This window comes from Neopsephotus bourkii, unplaced genomic scaffold, assembly GCF_033783945.1.
Source record: "Neopsephotus bourkii isolate Nb327-2 ecotype Australia unplaced genomic scaffold, CSIRO-AGI_Nbou_v1 NB_1036, whole genome shotgun sequence".
Taxonomy (NCBI): Eukaryota; Metazoa; Chordata; class Aves; order Psittaciformes; family Psittacidae; genus Neopsephotus; species Neopsephotus bourkii.
In genome coordinates, this window is record NW_026901525.1 from 3,512,511 (window position 1) to 3,529,673 (window position 17,163).

The 17,163-nt window shown below is 41.0% G+C and overlaps 1 protein-coding gene across 9 annotated transcripts in view; it reads right to left on the minus strand.

Moving 5' to 3' along the window:
• Positions 1-1,185: 1,185 nt before the first annotated feature.
• The window catches only part of LOC133216241 (zinc finger MYM-type protein 4), a 36,116-nt gene continuing 20,138 nt past the window's right edge, over positions 1,186-17,163 (minus strand). For 8 of the 9 annotated variants that reach the window (XM_061360801.1, XM_061360805.1, XM_061360802.1 and 5 more), the window contains 18 exons: positions 16,821-17,093; positions 16,202-16,352; positions 15,765-15,937; positions 15,249-15,399; positions 13,649-13,786; positions 13,331-13,368; positions 12,638-12,782; positions 12,239-12,357; positions 11,696-11,867; positions 11,069-11,122; positions 10,778-10,957; positions 9,910-10,004; positions 9,197-9,368; positions 7,332-7,483; positions 5,978-6,089; positions 4,660-4,908; positions 4,413-4,542; positions 1,186-2,990 (listed from right to left, as the gene is read on the minus strand). In XM_061360801.1, the coding sequence (XP_061216785.1) occupies positions 2,783-2,990; positions 4,413-4,542; positions 4,660-4,908; positions 5,978-6,089; positions 7,332-7,483; positions 9,197-9,368; positions 9,910-10,004; positions 10,778-10,957; positions 11,069-11,122; positions 11,696-11,867; positions 12,239-12,357; positions 12,638-12,782; positions 13,331-13,368; positions 13,649-13,786; positions 15,249-15,399; positions 15,765-15,937; positions 16,202-16,352; positions 16,821-17,093 (2,712 nt within the window). In that variant the 3' untranslated portion in view covers positions 1,186-2,782. Of the gene's footprint in view, positions 2,991-4,412; positions 4,543-4,659; positions 4,909-5,977; positions 6,090-7,331; positions 7,484-9,196; positions 9,369-9,909; positions 10,005-10,777; positions 10,958-11,068; positions 11,123-11,695; positions 11,868-12,238; positions 12,358-12,637; positions 12,783-13,330; positions 13,369-13,648; positions 13,787-15,248; positions 15,400-15,764; positions 15,938-16,201; positions 16,353-16,820; positions 17,094-17,163 lie in introns of those variants that run through there. The other variant, XM_061360807.1, reaches the window with a different exon arrangement.

Consider the following 17,163-nt stretch of genomic DNA (forward strand, 5'->3'; position numbering starts at 1 on the left):
AGAGATAGAAACCCTGTTAGCAGGAAGCATCCTCTTCTGTTTTTCTTTCTTGTTTCTCTGCCTACCCTGAGACTACAGCCTGATTTGCTCCTTAAAAGAATATTTCAAATAATAAATGTTGTTGCATGGTCAGCACATGATTGGGATCTATTGATTGTGAACAACTTAAGTGCTCAGAACTTTGATCCTGTGTGCAAAACTCTATTAATAATGTTAATCCTTCAAGGTAATCCAGCTTGTACATCAGTGTGAACTCCAGCCAGGCTGAGCAGCAATTCCTCAAGAGGCAAAAATAGCCCAAGCACACCCTGGGGAACAAACACTGTGGCCAAAGGGCCTCCAAGCAGAAGGTATCTGACCAGGGAAATGAAACTGAAACTATTCCTTCTGCTAATCGTATCACTGAACTGAACTGAACCCCTTCTCGGCTCGGAGCCATGACGTAAAAGCAGTTAGCACAATGCTTTGCTTTCAGCCACTCAAGCTTAAAAGTGGTTTATCTTTTCTTGCTGAGAGAGCATGAAAGGCAAATGTCTTTCATTCCAAGTACCTGGAAAAAACTGATGTACGTGAAAGTGCTCACAGAGTGAGGGACTTCAGGGGAAGAAAATGAGTGAGTTTCTCATAAGATACAAATATACTACTTTATGGGAATATTCCTGTTAATGTCTAGTAAGTGAAAACTCAGATGTGGTATTGTTTTTTAGGCAATCTCAACCCAATCAAAGCCTGCCCCCGCAGCAGCTTATCCTAACTGCTCCCTTGCTCATTCCCTGGAGGGGAGGAATGTCAGGGAAGAAGGGAGCGAGAACACAGCCAAAGGGATGCCCAGGAAGTATGGAATTCCCAGATCCCTTTCCTCTCCTATTGCCAAAGCTCGTGTGCAACAGACACAGCTCAGACTTCTTCAGTCCCCTACAGACATGCGAACGAATCCTTCCAGAACGCTTTTGTTTTCCCTGAAACGTTCTATCAACCACTCCAATCCCAAACACTCTGCCTATTTCACTATTTAACTCTGGGGAGGGACAGGTTAGTGTTCATGGAACAACATACGAGCCTGCAGGAGCATCCCTGAGCTCCAAGAGCCTGGGTAGTTCACTGGCAGGGTATGTATTATGGACCGCTAGGCCAGGACATGGCGAAAGCAGCATCTTTGATCAGAAATGACAGACACAGATGGGCTTTGATCAGACAGAATCAGGGGCAGGTTTACTTTTCACATAGTTTTCTGTATTAAAAAATACATCAGTGAAATCTGTTACAGGCAGGGACAGGACTACCGAGTACACGACGTCAATAGACTACTTTCTGATTTTATTTCTTGTTAAATTACTTCTGTTACTGCTAAAAAAATAATTAAAAAACCAAACAAAACCAAACAAAAAAAAAGGAAACAGAATTCAAGGCTGTTGATTTTCATCTCTTGAAATTTTAGTGACAAGATCAAATATCAGACCCCTGTTACAGAAGATGGGTCACTGACCACAGCTACATCAAAACCATACAGTTCTCTTCTTTAAAAATAGTTTGGGTTTCCAGTGAATTTGTGACCACTGGTCACCAGAAACACACATCTATAGCTTGAGAAAAGGGGAGCTACAGACGGTATCTGATAATGTCCTATCCTCCAAACACAATGTGGGAGCTTTTCTCTTCCAAAAGACGCAGTAACAGCCAAGCCTTAAAAAATCTCTCATGATTTCCAACACTATGACTAAATCTCTTTGGGTGGGGTGGGAAAATAACACACATGGTAATTTTCTACCACAGTTCAGTTGTCAAAAGTAATACTGCATCCTTTGCACAACACTGCAGGCGTTGCAAAGGTGGAAAAGAGTTTATCTTCCTTTGAAATGACAAGGCCCTCCAGATTGGCCTTATAAAATAACCAAAACCATTGGAGTAGGGAAAGAGGAGAAAGGAAAGCTGCCTTAAGGGAAAAACAATTTCCGCGCACCACAGTATTTGCTAGGTTATATCAACAGACTGCAGAGCTACTGGGCTAGGGAAGGGATTTCTGCACATACCCCAGGACAGTCACTCTCCTGTACATACCCCAGAAATGTTCATCCCGTAACATGATCGCTCTGAAGTTGGACCTACAGCACCTCTTCCACGTCAAAGACCAAACAGCTAAGAGTTGGAACTGGCCTGGACCGAGAGCTAGATTCTGGCATCGTGTGACCCATTTAACAGCAGCCAGACAGTTGTCCATTTAGACAGCCAGTGGCTTCTGCCTTCCTACTGCTTGATCCCAGTTTCCAAACGAAAACAACTATAAAAGCATGTGTAGGTGTATTTATAATGGAAGGTGTCTGCCTGAGCACCACCACTTCCTCTCCTGGCCTCGTGAAGAGCTCTAGGAGCTCCACGCGTTCTTTGGCAGCAAGGACTGCCAGCCACCAGGCTGAGAAGTCACGTGAGCCACAGTCTAGCTCTCCATGCCCAACATTGTTATGGTAGGTTTCACACAACCATTTTCCTTTAAAATATCTCACAACTGTTTTAAATCCTGAACAGATAATGGATTTATGCACCACTCGAATAGGTTAGTTCATCTGGAATTTGTTCAGAGGATTTAGCGGTGCCACAGGATGTTGGTTTTTGCAGCTTACACAGCTTGCTTCCTTCCAGTTCCAGTTTGTACATCCACTGTGATTCAAAATATGCCTGTAGGTGACATTATCTTGGCTTTTTTTGATACACATTTTCCAAAGGCTGGACGTATTCACAGTTTGGTGCTTCTGATGTGTAGTCAAAGGAAAATGCCCCACCTCAGTTAGTCTGATAACTCAAGATCAGAGTCCTCTGATTTGGCTTTGGCAAGTTCTTCGTGTACCTCCCTCACCATAAGAATACGTGTTAACATGATGTCCAAGGTTCCTGGGTCTATTGGCAATGTGGAATACCACATGGGGCTATTGGGTACACAGGAGCGCTCAGGTTGAAGGTAAAATACATCGCTTCTCTGCTTCACACTTTCAGAACTGTCAACATAAAGAAAGCAGGAGCACATTATCGAAAGGCAGCATCAAGAGTCCTGCTCACAAAAACGTGCAGGAGAGACAGCAAAGAAAATGAAAGTTACACTGAGATGATGACACTAATCTGAACAGCCTAATTAAAATCTCCTTGTTAGTGACTTGGCTTCCCCCCTTCTATGTAGGGAACAGTTAACTTGTTTCCAAGTCACTTAGCATTAGAAATGAAGAAAATTATAGAGACTCCTTTACAGATGTGGTTCTTCAATGACAGTATCATCCAATTAATGGTACTAGCATCTTGATATGATTGACAGATGCATTTGACAGTCAATCTCTGAACGAAAGGGGTTCTAGTTTTCCAGAATTGCTGTGCAATTCCGCACAGGGAATGTTCAAGAGCTAGTAAAACTAAATCCTCGCTGGCCTGCTCATGGTGAGGAATGGTAAGCCCATCTGCTTGAAAGACTGGCTCTGAGGCAGCTTTCAGGCTCTGGTAGGAAGACACAAAACCCTCTAGAGCAAGGATCCCTCCTGCCTGGTTTTGGAATATTCACATTAAAACAGCAAAGTGAATTTTTACTGCTGCTTGCACCACTGCAGAGGCTCAGCTGTAATGTATGAGGAGCATGATAATGCTTTCCCAGCCCAAGGACAGCTAAGAGTTTCTAATGATATGCAAGTGAAGCCAAGGGAGGTAAGAAGAGGGAGACAAAGAGTCGGGACAGCTGCTATGCACATCTTTCCTAAGTAATGGAACTATCTGTAGTAAGCTCAGTAGCTGCATTTTTGATGGTGATTTATTTGAATTATAGCTGACACTAATGAGATGCTGTTTCATTTTTCATGTGTATTTTCTTTGAAAATAGAAGAACATCATATTCCACCTGCTCAATGATCTATTGGAAGTTTACATAGAGGGAGGCGACTCCTATCTGTGTCCTTGCTATAAAGTCTTCTTTCTAACTTCTAAATACAAGTTAATCTCACATTTCAGCAGGCAAAAGCTATCAATCAGCAGTTTTACCTAATTCACACTTTTCCTACCCTCTTTCACATGATGGCAGGATATTAGTTAGAAACTTCTCAAAAGAATAATCCTGTATGGGAATTCAAGGATGTAAGAATGCCACGGTCACTGTAGTAATGCCCCCCATTTACATTTATACCCAGTGGATGTGTAAAGAGGCATTTAAAGAACACATCCCTCTCTAACTCTACTCTTGACTCAATACTAGTAACAAATACTGCTGAGTCTAACAGCAGTGCTGATGCTGGAAGTGCTATCACCATGATTCCATTCACACCGAGAGACCAGGAACTGCAGAGAGGAACCCACAGCACAGGCACAAAAGTTCTGAGTGGAATCTTTGCCCAAATGCCTGTTCTAATCTAGACACAGATCAAAAATCAGGTTCTGTCACTTACCATTTTGATAAGTAAAATTCATAAAGTCGGACTGGACATCGCAGGGGATTATCTGTATTTTCAGCCATTTCCACTGCTGCTGGAATCTCCTCATCTTCACTGCGTTTCCTTTTGCCTACAGATAATTTATCTGGAGACACAAAAAGGGCATCACAGAAGTTCAGTGAAAAACAGCACCTTCAAAAAAAAAAAGGAACAGACAACACAAATATAATTGCCAAAACAGAGGCGATCAGAAAGCACCCACCTGATTCTACCTCTTGTTTTTGAAAGGGTGGGAAAAAACGTAAATATGTCATCTTAGTATTATACTTCAGAGTTCGGGTGCGCCTCATAACATGGGCAAAGGACAGTTTCAGGTGCTCACTGACATTCTTTAACTGGAAGTATTTGGTGTTGAAGAACAGAAGCGTGTTCAATAAAACAATAGGGGAATATGCACCCAGCTGTTTACATTCCCACAAGTGTTCCTCTTCAATTCTTGAGAACATATAACCTGGAAACAGTGGGCAAAGAGAAAAGAAGAGCGTTATTTATGCAGTTTTAGGCTGTCCTTACATTCAGTTACAAATGAACAGCTTTTACAGGCTGTGTCTAATCTAGAAGATTTTCAGACTTTTTCCCAAATCAATGGAAACATCATACACGAGCAGGGTGGGAAGGCAGAAATGAGTACAATTGAGGAGGCAGATTTTGCCAGAAGATGCATGCAAGTCCTCTTTCAGCTAATCTTCCACCTTAAATGAACTGCAAATTCAGACCTATCATAAACAATTAATACCAATAAACCCCAAAACACTGCATGCACAAACATAAGAGGGAGCATGGAGAACCAAGTTGTGAACAGCATGATCTTCCAACACCTGAGGAATGGAGATAAGGCTATAAAGGAAGATTGCAGACACTAGCAGAATCTCACTAAGTTCTGCTTTCACTGTATTAAACCACAGTCAGCCAACTGCAAAATGTGTAATTCCTAAGATGTGTAGCATGAGTTTAAATTGTACCATCTTTATATACAAATAGCCCATTGTGATTATCATAAGTCAGTTAGGAAAAGGACATATGGGGGGTTATAAGACATTCATAGTGAAAAAATCCCAAGGCCCAGCACTGTATGCAGCACTCTACGAGTAACTGGATTATTTCTGTACTACAGAAAAAGTTTGTTTTCTAAATGGATGCATGTACAGAATTGCCAACATCACTCAAGTTTCACTGGTACTATGAAAAAAGATCTTTCATACTAATAGAGCTGGTGTCCAACTTGATAAACTGCATGGACCATAAAACTTGAGGGAAGAGAAGAACTAGCATGTTGACTACCAGAATGGAAAGCTTTTCTTTCAATGGAGTTAAGAGACTGATCAAAGGCAGAGATACATTTAAGTGTAGTCCATGGCTGGTAGAGACAGACATGAAATCCATGATGCTAGTCTACCACAAACAAGTACATGGTGGACAAAGAGGAGACTAGAGTGAATGCTGCTTCACGGCACTGAGAAAATATTAGTTTATCATAAGGCTTTGTCATGCAGCTACACAAAACAAAATAATTGTCCTACCATTTGGAAGAATTGTAGGTTCCCAGATTTTCAAAAGTTTTGTAAGCTCAATCATAAACCTGGAATAGGGCTCGGTAAAAATGTTATCTATTCTACCATTCTCAAACAGGTACTACAAGAGAAAAAAAAGGAAGACACACAGTTTGTGATTTTATATATAACATTGCAGAGAATATACAGGACATCAGAGTCTTTTCCTTTCTTATGTCCCAGCGTCTCATGGTCCAAAAATCTTTACTCAAGTCTTCAGTGAGATATCAACTCAAACTTTCTGCAGGGGCAGGATCTCCCCAGTATGAAATGAGAGATCTAAGCAAGAATTATTGTTAATATTCCAAGCTCTAGAGCTCTTTTCTGAAAAATCATCACCCTCTGTTAAATACTCTTGAAAAAGTCTGTCTGGAAAACCCAGAAGAATTACTGAGTATTTATGTGTTGAAAAGAACTTCATGTGCTACCACCTCCTGACAACAGACACAGGCCGAGCGCTAGGCTGTTGAACAGCTCAACTTACAGCATCGACAAAGTCCCTTAAACTCTTATCAGGCAGCATTTAAAAGATGTTTTCTACAATTCAGGAGTTTGTATCAATAAATACATGAAAACTGGAACACATAAACTTTGCTGATCCTCCCAGACCTTATTAATGCCTAGTCAAATGATAGGTTTTACAGCAGAAGTAGCTTTTGAGTTCTCATTTCCAAATGAGTGTTCAAGGAAAGGAACAAGCAGACTATTCTAAAACCAAAAAAAGCCATTAACAGAAAACTACTGAATATTGAGTTTTAAACAGATGTTAATATTATACTAGGTTTGTCCTGCAACTGTTTCAAGGCAGACAGTAAGGACTTAGCAGGTGACTTTCAGCATTCATTAATTTCAGTGCACTTATTCCCATTGTACTTTTTCTCTATTTTGCCAACACAGCAGGTACCTGTCTGGCCACTGAAGGAGCTCAGTCTTTGCTGAGTAACCTCTTCCTTGCATGTTAAGAGAGCAGCTCTTTGTGATCTAACATTCCATCATAAAGCAAGTATTTCTGAGGACCAAATCTTTCCTATACATGAAAAACGATCAAAAAGGTACCAAGTCTAAAGATTTGTGCCTAGGTAGAAACACCTTGCCCTCCATGCCACTTTCCTCCCAAGTATAGAAGCAGCCTGTTCATTTTAACCACAAAAACATCCAGACAAATGAGTCCAATGCGGGATTAAGATAAGAATAAAGCACAAAAAAGATACATTCTTGCTTCCTCTACAAAAACCAAGCAGCTACATGGGACTATGAATATAAAGCATAAATAACCAGGGCAAGTTCTGTGTGTTCTCAGCAATACCCTAATTGTCCGAGTTACCTGCTGAATTCCAAGGCACAAGTATAAGATGCTGTCAGGATCATATTTTTCTCCATTTGGTCTCCGCACCTCTTGAATAAACTGGCACAAGCCAAAACTCAGCTCAGCAAAAGTGCATGAGAGAATGTCCTCCTTGAGCTTCACAGGGCGAACTGTGGCCAAGAAAGTTGTTAGAAAAATTAATTTCATTCAACAGGTTAAATCTTCACACATTCCTTATTATTTCTTGTAGGAACTATTAAATCTTTTCTAGTATAGAACTATTAAATCTTCTGTCTTGTACCTTGTATGAGTAAACTTGTGAACTATTTCCTATCTGTGGGTTAATGACTGAATGAGGATTGGGCCAATAAAAGCCAAACCACATGCATGTGCAACCACCACGAACACTACAAGCGAGTAACAAGGCTGCAGGTATTTAAAGCTGAAGTTAGGCAGTGTGCTGAACCCAAAGACGTAGCGTAGCAATGACTGCATGCACTTGAGGCGGGCAGCAGAGGGTTAATAAGTAGGTTTCACCTCTGCAGTTGGACTCAGAGGAATCCTGAGTGAGAGCAAGATCTTGAGTATTTCCTAATAGTTCTGGACATGAGTTAAGTGCAGGGAGATGGAATGAAGAATTTAATGGGACATGTGTGGGATTTGGCAAGAGAAACAGAGCAACCAGGGAACTGACCAAAGGATCTGCAAGGAAATTACCAGGTTTGGGCACTCCACAACTTACAGAAGTGCCTGCTTGGGACTAACAAGGGAACCTTTCTGGGAGAGGCTATGATGGACGCAGTTCCCTGGAACTGACTGTAATTATTTGCTTCCTTAGCCACAAGAAGAAAACAACAGTAACTCATGTGATTACTCTTCTTCTGGGAAAAAACCCAGCTGTTCTCATGTAACAACAACACAAATTCCATGTAAGAGGAAAAAGCAGATCTCGTTCTAACTCGAATTTTTCCCTTTGGGATCTTTCTTATATAAGCCCTGCCACAGTCAGTCCTGCACACTACAGAAGTATTTAATATGGTTTGCTCTCTTCCCCACTATCCTCAAGAAGCTCCATTATATTCCTCACTGAAATTCTCTGCTTGACTCTGAAAAATGTGCCCACAAAACTCTCAGGGCAAACACGTAAAACGGATTTGAGACTGGGGAATAAAGGAGTTGGACACTGCCAAGTCCCAGGACTGCTGGCTTGTGTAAGGAAAAAGAAATTCGTAAGTATAAAGAAAAACCAAAGTGACATTTACATTGCCATTATCATCTATCGCCCTCGTGACACACAAGGACAAGTTGTGCCTTTTAAAGTTAGTTTCAGCCAGGTTGCAGCACAGATTAGGTGGACTTTGGAAAGGTTCTTTCTAGTTGTAAAGCCCAGAAACAAGCTGTTTTTCATGTTGCAGCACACAATTTTCTTACAGCAAACCGTTCTGCTGACAAACAAATACTTTGTGCATGTATTTGTGCAGCTACAGAGGAAAAGATGGAGCCAAGGTGGTGGTGTCAACTTAGAATTATGGCCTGATAGTAACTGACTAAAGCTCTGCAGCTGCCTAGAGCAACCCTTCTACAACTGAAGAATTACTACATTCAAATGAACATGAAGTGGAGGTTAAAAGAGTAACAATTCTAATATTGAAAAGGAATCTGGTATTTTAGAGCCTGTTACAATAGATAACAGATCAATTAAGAACGTAATAGCCATGTTTTTTAAATGCACAAGAAGACATAAGACAGAATTCCATAGAATCTTTCCTCCACCCACGGATACTTTAAAGCTCAGTAATACCTAATCCCAACTGCTATTTGAGCAAGGTTCCATGCCAAGTGCTCTTCAGCTAAGTATTTCTTTCCACGGAGAGAGAATTTACCTGAAAACTTCAGGTCCCCTTGTTCCTCCTGTGCATTTTTCCATTGGACCCAGTTTTTCCAGGCATTTACCCCATACATGTACTTCAGGGTCATCCCAGAAACAGAGCATCCTGCGTAGGAGCCCTGCATCAGATTCCGGGGCTCTACAGAAACTACAGACTTCTTTCGACCCTACAGGCAAAGGCCAGAACAAATCAACATTTAGTAAGCACTTTGTCTATGGATGCTTAACTTGATCTCATTTCAAAAGGCTGTTATGCTGACAGGATAACAAAATCCTGCTCTCATGACAGAATCTGAATGGGTATGTGTACATTTTTACTATGTGGACAAATATTAACCACATTTGACAGAAAAGGTGCAATAAAATACAATACTCGTTGTGATAAATATGCACAGAAATCTATTCTGCTCTAGCTACACAAGCAAAAATTGAGTCTTTCCTGTAGGTTACGACTGTACTTAGAAGACATCACTTTTGGCATTTTTTGAAACATGTAAAAAATGTTCTGCACTAAAAAGAGCACTTATTCTACCAACTGTGGGGAGGGAGAAAATTTTATATAGCAGAACAAGAAAAAATATACAGCCTAGTTAAATCGAATTCTCATTTTCACCCTGGAGCAGTATTTGTTTACTTCTGAGAATAAGCATACACAGGATGATATTACTTCAAATGGAAGGAACTTGTGTTCTAGAAGTACTTTCTTACCCGTCTTTTTGGCTGTGGGAAGCCATCTCTATGTCTCCGTCTTGTTCGTGAACGTGAATGCAAACCCAGTCCTTTACTGAGAGGGTCAAATGAGTCTGAAGTCAAATCAACACCATTAAGAGTTTAATTGTATGATTTAACAGCCCAGGTAGAACTATCACTTAGATACTATGGAGTACTTTACAGTTGACTATCACACCTCTATGTCCAAATAGCGATTTACCTTTGAACAGCTACACAACCCATGTACCTTCTGTATAAATAAAGTAAATTTACAGAAAAGGGAAAAGGTCTCCTCAGCAGGTGTACCCATTCAGCCAAACATTCTTATGCAACACTCAGATTATATTTAACCTGCCCGAGGGGAGACTGAGCTGAGCTCTTAGGCAGAAGCTCTTCACTGTGAGGGTGCTGAGGCGCTGGCACAGGGTGCCCAGAGAAGCTGTGGCTGCCCCATCCCTGGCAGTGCTCAAGGCCAGGTTGGACACAGGGGCTTGGAGCAAGCTGCTCCAGTGGAAGGCGTCCCTGCCTGTGGCAGGGGGTTGGAACTGGGGGAGCTTTAAGGTCCCTTCCACCTAAACCATTCTAGGATTCTATCTAGGGACACAGAAGGGATAAATTCAAAGAAGTCAAGCAAAGCTACCTGCTACTCCTCTCAGAGGTTCTGTAGAACACTATCTTTAAAGACAACAGTAGCATTTTAAATCCAGTAATTTTTAGCAGGGCTGATATATTACTGCAGCTTTAAATATCCAGTTTTTCTACATGAAAACTCAAATCCTGCACAAGCAGGCTGCTGGTAAAATGCTTACTCAGAAAATCTGTGCACTTTTATACAACAATGCATTTTTATCCACATTATGCTGACCTGATGGAAAATCAGCCTCCAGGTCCTGTTCCACATCACCTTTGGAGAACTGCTTCAGTTCTGGATCTGGTTCTGGCAGGGCATTTGATCGTAAGGCATAGTGATTCAACTCATCCTCCCAGCTGTGTGGAGTGGACACTGCTTCTGATTCTAGATCTCCACTGTAAGTGCTACCTTGGTCTGTAATAACAGTGATCAGATATATCATGGGTAAGGGCAGACAAAAAGAGGAGTTTGTAAAAAAAAGATACTGCAGGATCAAAATCCATTTACAAAAAAAATCTAACTGACCTTTCTCGAATATCTTGGGGTCCAGGAAGAGCTCGTGCTCAGACGTCTGAGATCCTTTGGAAAAAGAAGAAAATCTGTATCTACAAATGCCTGACAGCTTACACAACTAATACAAAATACTTTGAACACCAAAAATCTATGTATTAGGTCAGAACACTAACACACATGATGTGTCCCCTTCTCCACTACAGCTCTCCTAACGGCTTTCTACCTTGGTCATGCTGTTACGGGAGAAACGGGAATGCAGAACTAACCTATACTTGCTTTTCCAAACATTTCCATCCCTCCACGTTTGTTATTTGAGTCATTTTAGACAAGATATTTCGTTTCTTTTCAGCTTGTTCCACATTTATTAAATGGGATAACCACTGTCCAACACAGTCTAACCTGCATCACCCTTCCAAGAATCCACCATAAGAAGCCTGATAGGAAAATATTCTTTTCATGCAGATGCTTTGCCTTCTTGATTTTGACTCCTCCTAATGCTCGATGATGATAATACCTCTAGCAACCTGCTACTGTTAACAGAAGTATCACTACTGAATGCTGACTGACAAACCTTTGTGTAATTACAAAAGCTTCAGGAAGGTGCAACTATATCCAGCACCTTTTAAAAACATCACGTACCACCATGAGAGTGTGGTTTTTCTTTCTCCTCATCTTCTGCAATCATTTCTGCCATCTGAAGGAGGTCAGCTTCAAATGGGTTTGTGGGAATCTTTTCCTTTATATCCTGAATAGTTTCAATGATCTTATCAGCATTATCCAGGGTAGTTGGGAAGAGCATGGGAACTGGTACCTATGGAACACATGGAAAGCATTAGACTGATAGACTAGACTGATTAGACAACATGTTTGGGGGTGAAGGGAAACAGCAAATACACAAGGAAGGTTCTTCCCATTTAATCTTACACATATTTTAAGACTACTGGGTTTAACTTTAAAACCATTCCAGACTGGACAACTTGTTTCATTTCTGCAACAGCCCTACGAACTGGTAGTTTTGTATAATGATGATCAACCAAACACGACGTGATAAAGAAAGAAAATGGTTTCAAGGACTTCAAATACCACTTGCATGGCTAGTCTCAAAACCCAGTGACACTGCTCTGTGTCCTGTTCAGGAACAAGACTGTAACAACTTCTCTCGTGAACTAAAGTATAACTTACAGGTACTGGCATCCCAAGTGGAACTGGTGTGTACTGAGTGTAGAGGTGAAGGGGCACTGGCACAAACACTGGCACAGGAACAGGTACCACAATGATCTGGGGTTGAACAACTTCTTCTTCTGTTATACCAAAAATAGAACAAACCAAAAATTGCTTAAAGATATGACCACCAGGTACACTCCAGAGCGTGCAGAAGACTCATCACGCACGAAGCTTCATGGATTTCGATGAATAGGGAATGTTTTGTAACTGCTACTTGGAAAATACCATACAACAAACTGAAAATGATTTAAGGTTTTAAAATACAGTTTAAAATACTCTCTCTCTGTTACATAAATCACACATTGCTCTCTCAACTGCAATACAGACTTCTATAAAACAGGTAGATTAGATACATACCTGTCTGGCATTCTTTGTTTTGTGTGTGGGGTTTGCATGAGGTGGCCTTAGTCTGTGTGATTGGCTTGCACAACAACGCTTTGTTTTTGAGAAGCCGAGGTGGTTGTGATGATGGCAGCTTTAGGGCATCTGTCTGAGTACTGGCCTGTTTGGAAAAATACATGAGGACAGAGTCAATATTGGTTTGATGGATATCATAAGATTTGTATTTGCTCTCTACTATGGGAGATTGGGCAATCTAAAACTCCCCTTGGTGATAAAAATGATAATTTAAAAACCATTGCAAACCCAGCTTGCTCATGATGTATTTCAAGCCCCAACAGCCTATGCTGGTCCCCTTCCTCCTACGCTATTCCTCTTGACATCACATCCCATTTCTGGGCACTGAAGGTGGCCTCCAGTACAGAAGCCACACATGAATTGCTTGAGAACTACAGGCATCTCAAGAGCTACAATTTGACAAGGCTTTGTCTTAAAACTTCTAACCAGGCTGTCAGTACACAGAAAGACTTTTATACTGTACAAGTTCTATCCATTATTTCAAAAGCACACCTGCAAGCTGAATGACTTTTAAATTCCAGTCATAACCAGGAAAAGCAGTTACAAAATGTCAGTGCAACATTCTTGGATACTTTATTTGTTACTGATACAATCTGGGTGAAAGTGAGAAAAAGAGGCTCTCGTAAAACTTACATCTCCTATTATTTTTGCTGTCACAGTAGGGACTGCGCCTGTGAAGGAAAAAAAACCATACAATAGCCTGTGTACATCAAGGACCATAACCCATACTCTGCCAAGGTCAAGAAAAAGAACTCCCACTAAACCTCATTCCCTGGTGTATGTACATAAATGTAAGTCGTTATTTAGATAAGGAAAGACAAAACTGTAACCGTCTGCACTGATGTGAAGCAGAATGAAGTGGCTCTTGTCCTCAGCTAGAAAAGATCCCTGAGCAAATATCAATGTTCAAGAGTAGAGATTTAAAAATGCATGTATGTGCAGCAGTCTTACCCTGTAAAACATTGTTGGAGTTAACTGTAGGCTGGGCAGCAGGGGTGCTTGCAAGGGACACCACATGTGCTATGACAGGAGTTGAGTCCTTTCTCAAAGGAGGGCCTGATGAGGAAGCTGGTGCCATAGAAAGGTTTGCTGGACAGAATGAGCATAAGAAAACTAAAATAAGCAATAATCCATAAAAGAGCATTTCTGAAACAACACCCACCCTCCAGATTTATCTCCAAATGAAAAAGCCTGCTGCATGAGAAGGGAATGCAGGTGTCAAACCACAGTGTTCCAGTGTAAATAGGAGCTGGCTCCACAGGCAAACTTCAGCTGTTCCCAGTCACTGGAACATTTCAGAAGTTCGCCATAGGATGAAAGTGGCTTTCTCTTTCTAATACTATGTGTATTAGAGAAGCACTCAGGAGATAAAAGGACTGGATGCCTCACTGTGCTTGGTACAGAACATAAGTAGTACAGGAGACAGCTGAAATCCTGACAAATACTGAATGAGGTGAATTTTATGAGCCTCTCACAGGAATTCTTAGGTTCTTTCCATTTGAAAGCACCATTCATTAACGTATCACCACATTTCATCCAACAATACTGTTCTGAGGCACTCCATCACCCTGGAAGTCCCCAGGATAGAGAGACGCCTGGAGACCAGTTCTGCACTTGCCTCAGCTGAGGCCGCAGGCCCACTTATGCAGAAGCAGGAATTTTGCTCTCCTTAGTAACAGCCAAATGTACTGACAAGATCAGGAATGTCACATTGTACAGTTATGGCTTGGAAGTATAAAGCTACTTATATATTTTACTCTTAATCACGGACAACAGCTCCCACTAATGTAAGCAGCAGATATGCACAAAGCCGAAGAGTTGAATATGGCCTGGTACACACTATGAACTTTCAGTTAATATTCTTTATTGCTTGTTGGTACCTTACTGTTGCAGTCACCATCACTCAGTGGGAGATTATGTCTCTCTTTAGGATCAGTGCTATTTCTGCCCTTTGTTTCGCTTCCTCTTCCTGTCTTTATGGGCCTTTCTTCCTTTCTTCCCTTTGCATTTCATTCCCTACAGAAACTCACAGTTCCTATTCCTGTGGGCTTCATTCCCACCCTCCTTCCCATGCCATCTGCTAAAATAATGAGCAAGGAAACAGCTATTGCACACATTAATCTTGGCATTGGTATTTCAAGAATCAACACTTACTGACACAGAAGTGGTAACTCCTCATATGCCTACAGACTACATAGAACTGGCTATTTAAAGTGCATAGATGGAAATCTGTATTTACAACTATTAAGTCTACTAATTTCTCCACTTGATTTTTTTGTTGTTGAATGAACATTAACATTCTACCATATCTGGCTATGTGGTGTCGAGTACAGGAGACAAGTAGGTATTTAATACGTCTTCAACAGGTTTCAGTACGTTTTACCCATAAACTGTGTTTTATGAAAGTGTCTGAAAAGCAAGTGCTTTTGTTTCTTCTCAACCCCCCAGTAAAAGATACATCTTTAAAAGTTCACTGAATCCAGTTTCTAAATACATTTCTATATCACTACCATGCACACCAAAAGACAACAGTATCCCCAGTATGTTTTACCTGTGTTGTTTGGGGGTGGAGGGTCAGAAGCAATTTGCTGCTTACAGAACAACAGAATACAAAGCAGATTGCAAAAATGCTTGATTTCCCCATGCCATTTCATGGACTCACTGAGTTTACCTTGTCTCTTACAACCGTCACACTTTGCCATCTAGGAAAAAAAGCGAGGGAGAAATTAAACACACTTGTGAATAGCAACAAAGCATTTAAAACTCCTTTGCACCTTGCTCAGCAAATACAGTGTGAAGAAATGGGTCAGGGTGCATCACTTTTGCAGGGTAACATACAGCAACATAGCATTCAGTATCTATCTTCCCACAACCTCTATGACGTTTTCTCTACATAGAAAACTGGTCCTCAAAAGTTTAGAAGGATTTACCCATCTCTCACATACATACAACATAATCCCATGGACACAGAACTCAGCTACAGGTAGCTCACCTAGTTCCTGATGCACAAATGTTCTTTTACTAACACATTTCTTTCTAGAGGTTGCTATGGGAGAATATTGCTTACCTGGTAAAACAAAACTGTGAATTTAGACATGCACTCCTCAGAGCAAAATTCCTCCATTTTCCCCCCAAAGAGATTCTGGACCAGTTTAGGGGAAGCCTGTAAACAGTAACTGCACATTTTACAGTGATTTCCCCAGCGCTTAGCCAAGTCATGTTTATAGAGCAGTTTACAACCTAAAAGAAAATAGCAAAAAAACAAAAAACATCCTTTAATATCAAAATGACATTTGCTCAGCAGCTCTAGTTCTTGTGTTTAGTTATGTTTGTAATAATGTTGAAAGATTAAAACATACAGTGTGGACAAAGTTCTGTGTTTCTAAACGTAAAACATTCCCAGTTTTCTAACCTAAAAAGATTAGGTTTCTCTTATCACCAGTAATTTTAAGACAAAACCCTTCTGACTTGATTTGTGCGAGACACAGTGCTGCCCTTCCTTACCTTCACTACAGAACGCTTTGTCTACGCCTGAGAATCGCACTGTCTCCTTGATAATCTTCTCAATTTTGCAGTATTCACACATTGCCATTACACTGCTCTTCTTCTTGTATTCGTCACAGCAGGTCTTCCCACAGAACTGGAACATTTTACCCTGCACCACAGCCAGAATGTTTTGGGTTTAATGTTTCAAATTCCAAATCATACATTTTAATCATTAATAAAAGCTCAGAAGCATAATCATGCCCTTGGAAATCAACAACGACCAGCAAATAAGCCACCTCATTTAGCTTTATAACAAATACAGCACGATTTTCTGCAGAAAGCCTTCAACAACATGCTCTGTCCTTGCATTAAAAGGATCATCTCTGGGATCAAGAATCAGGAACGTGCTTGCCTAAGCAGGCTATCATAGGGTTTGGGTTTTTTTCAGAGGTTTTCCTGGTTTTAAGATCAAAGAGCTAGTATCAATTTTAAGAATCATTAAATGATACCAACATCAGTTCCAAATTCCTTCATAGCAGGTCACAGCAAGCGACAGAGCAGTACTGACAGGCCACTGCATATACAATTTCTTGGGTTTCTGTTAAATACAAGCTTGAAAAGCCCTAATTTTCATTACCTTGTAGTCAAGCAGTTCTGGTTTGGTTGTAAACAATCTGTTACACTGCTGACACCTGAGTTTTACAACAGGGCGGGCAAAAGTGGCTTGCTGGGACTGGGCAGCCAGCCTCTGTAGACCAGCTGCAGCTGAACTGCTCATGGAGCTGGGGGACACAGTTGAGGTGGTTCCACCTGCAGATACCATCGCCCCCGAGGGAATGCTTACAATGACTTGACCTTGTGACAGAGGTACCACCGAGGAGTTCGTTCCTGCGGGCTTGTTGAACAGATTCTGCAGGAAAGCACATTGAGGAATAGAGCTCATTTTACAATTACAGATTTCACCCAACATCCCAGATATT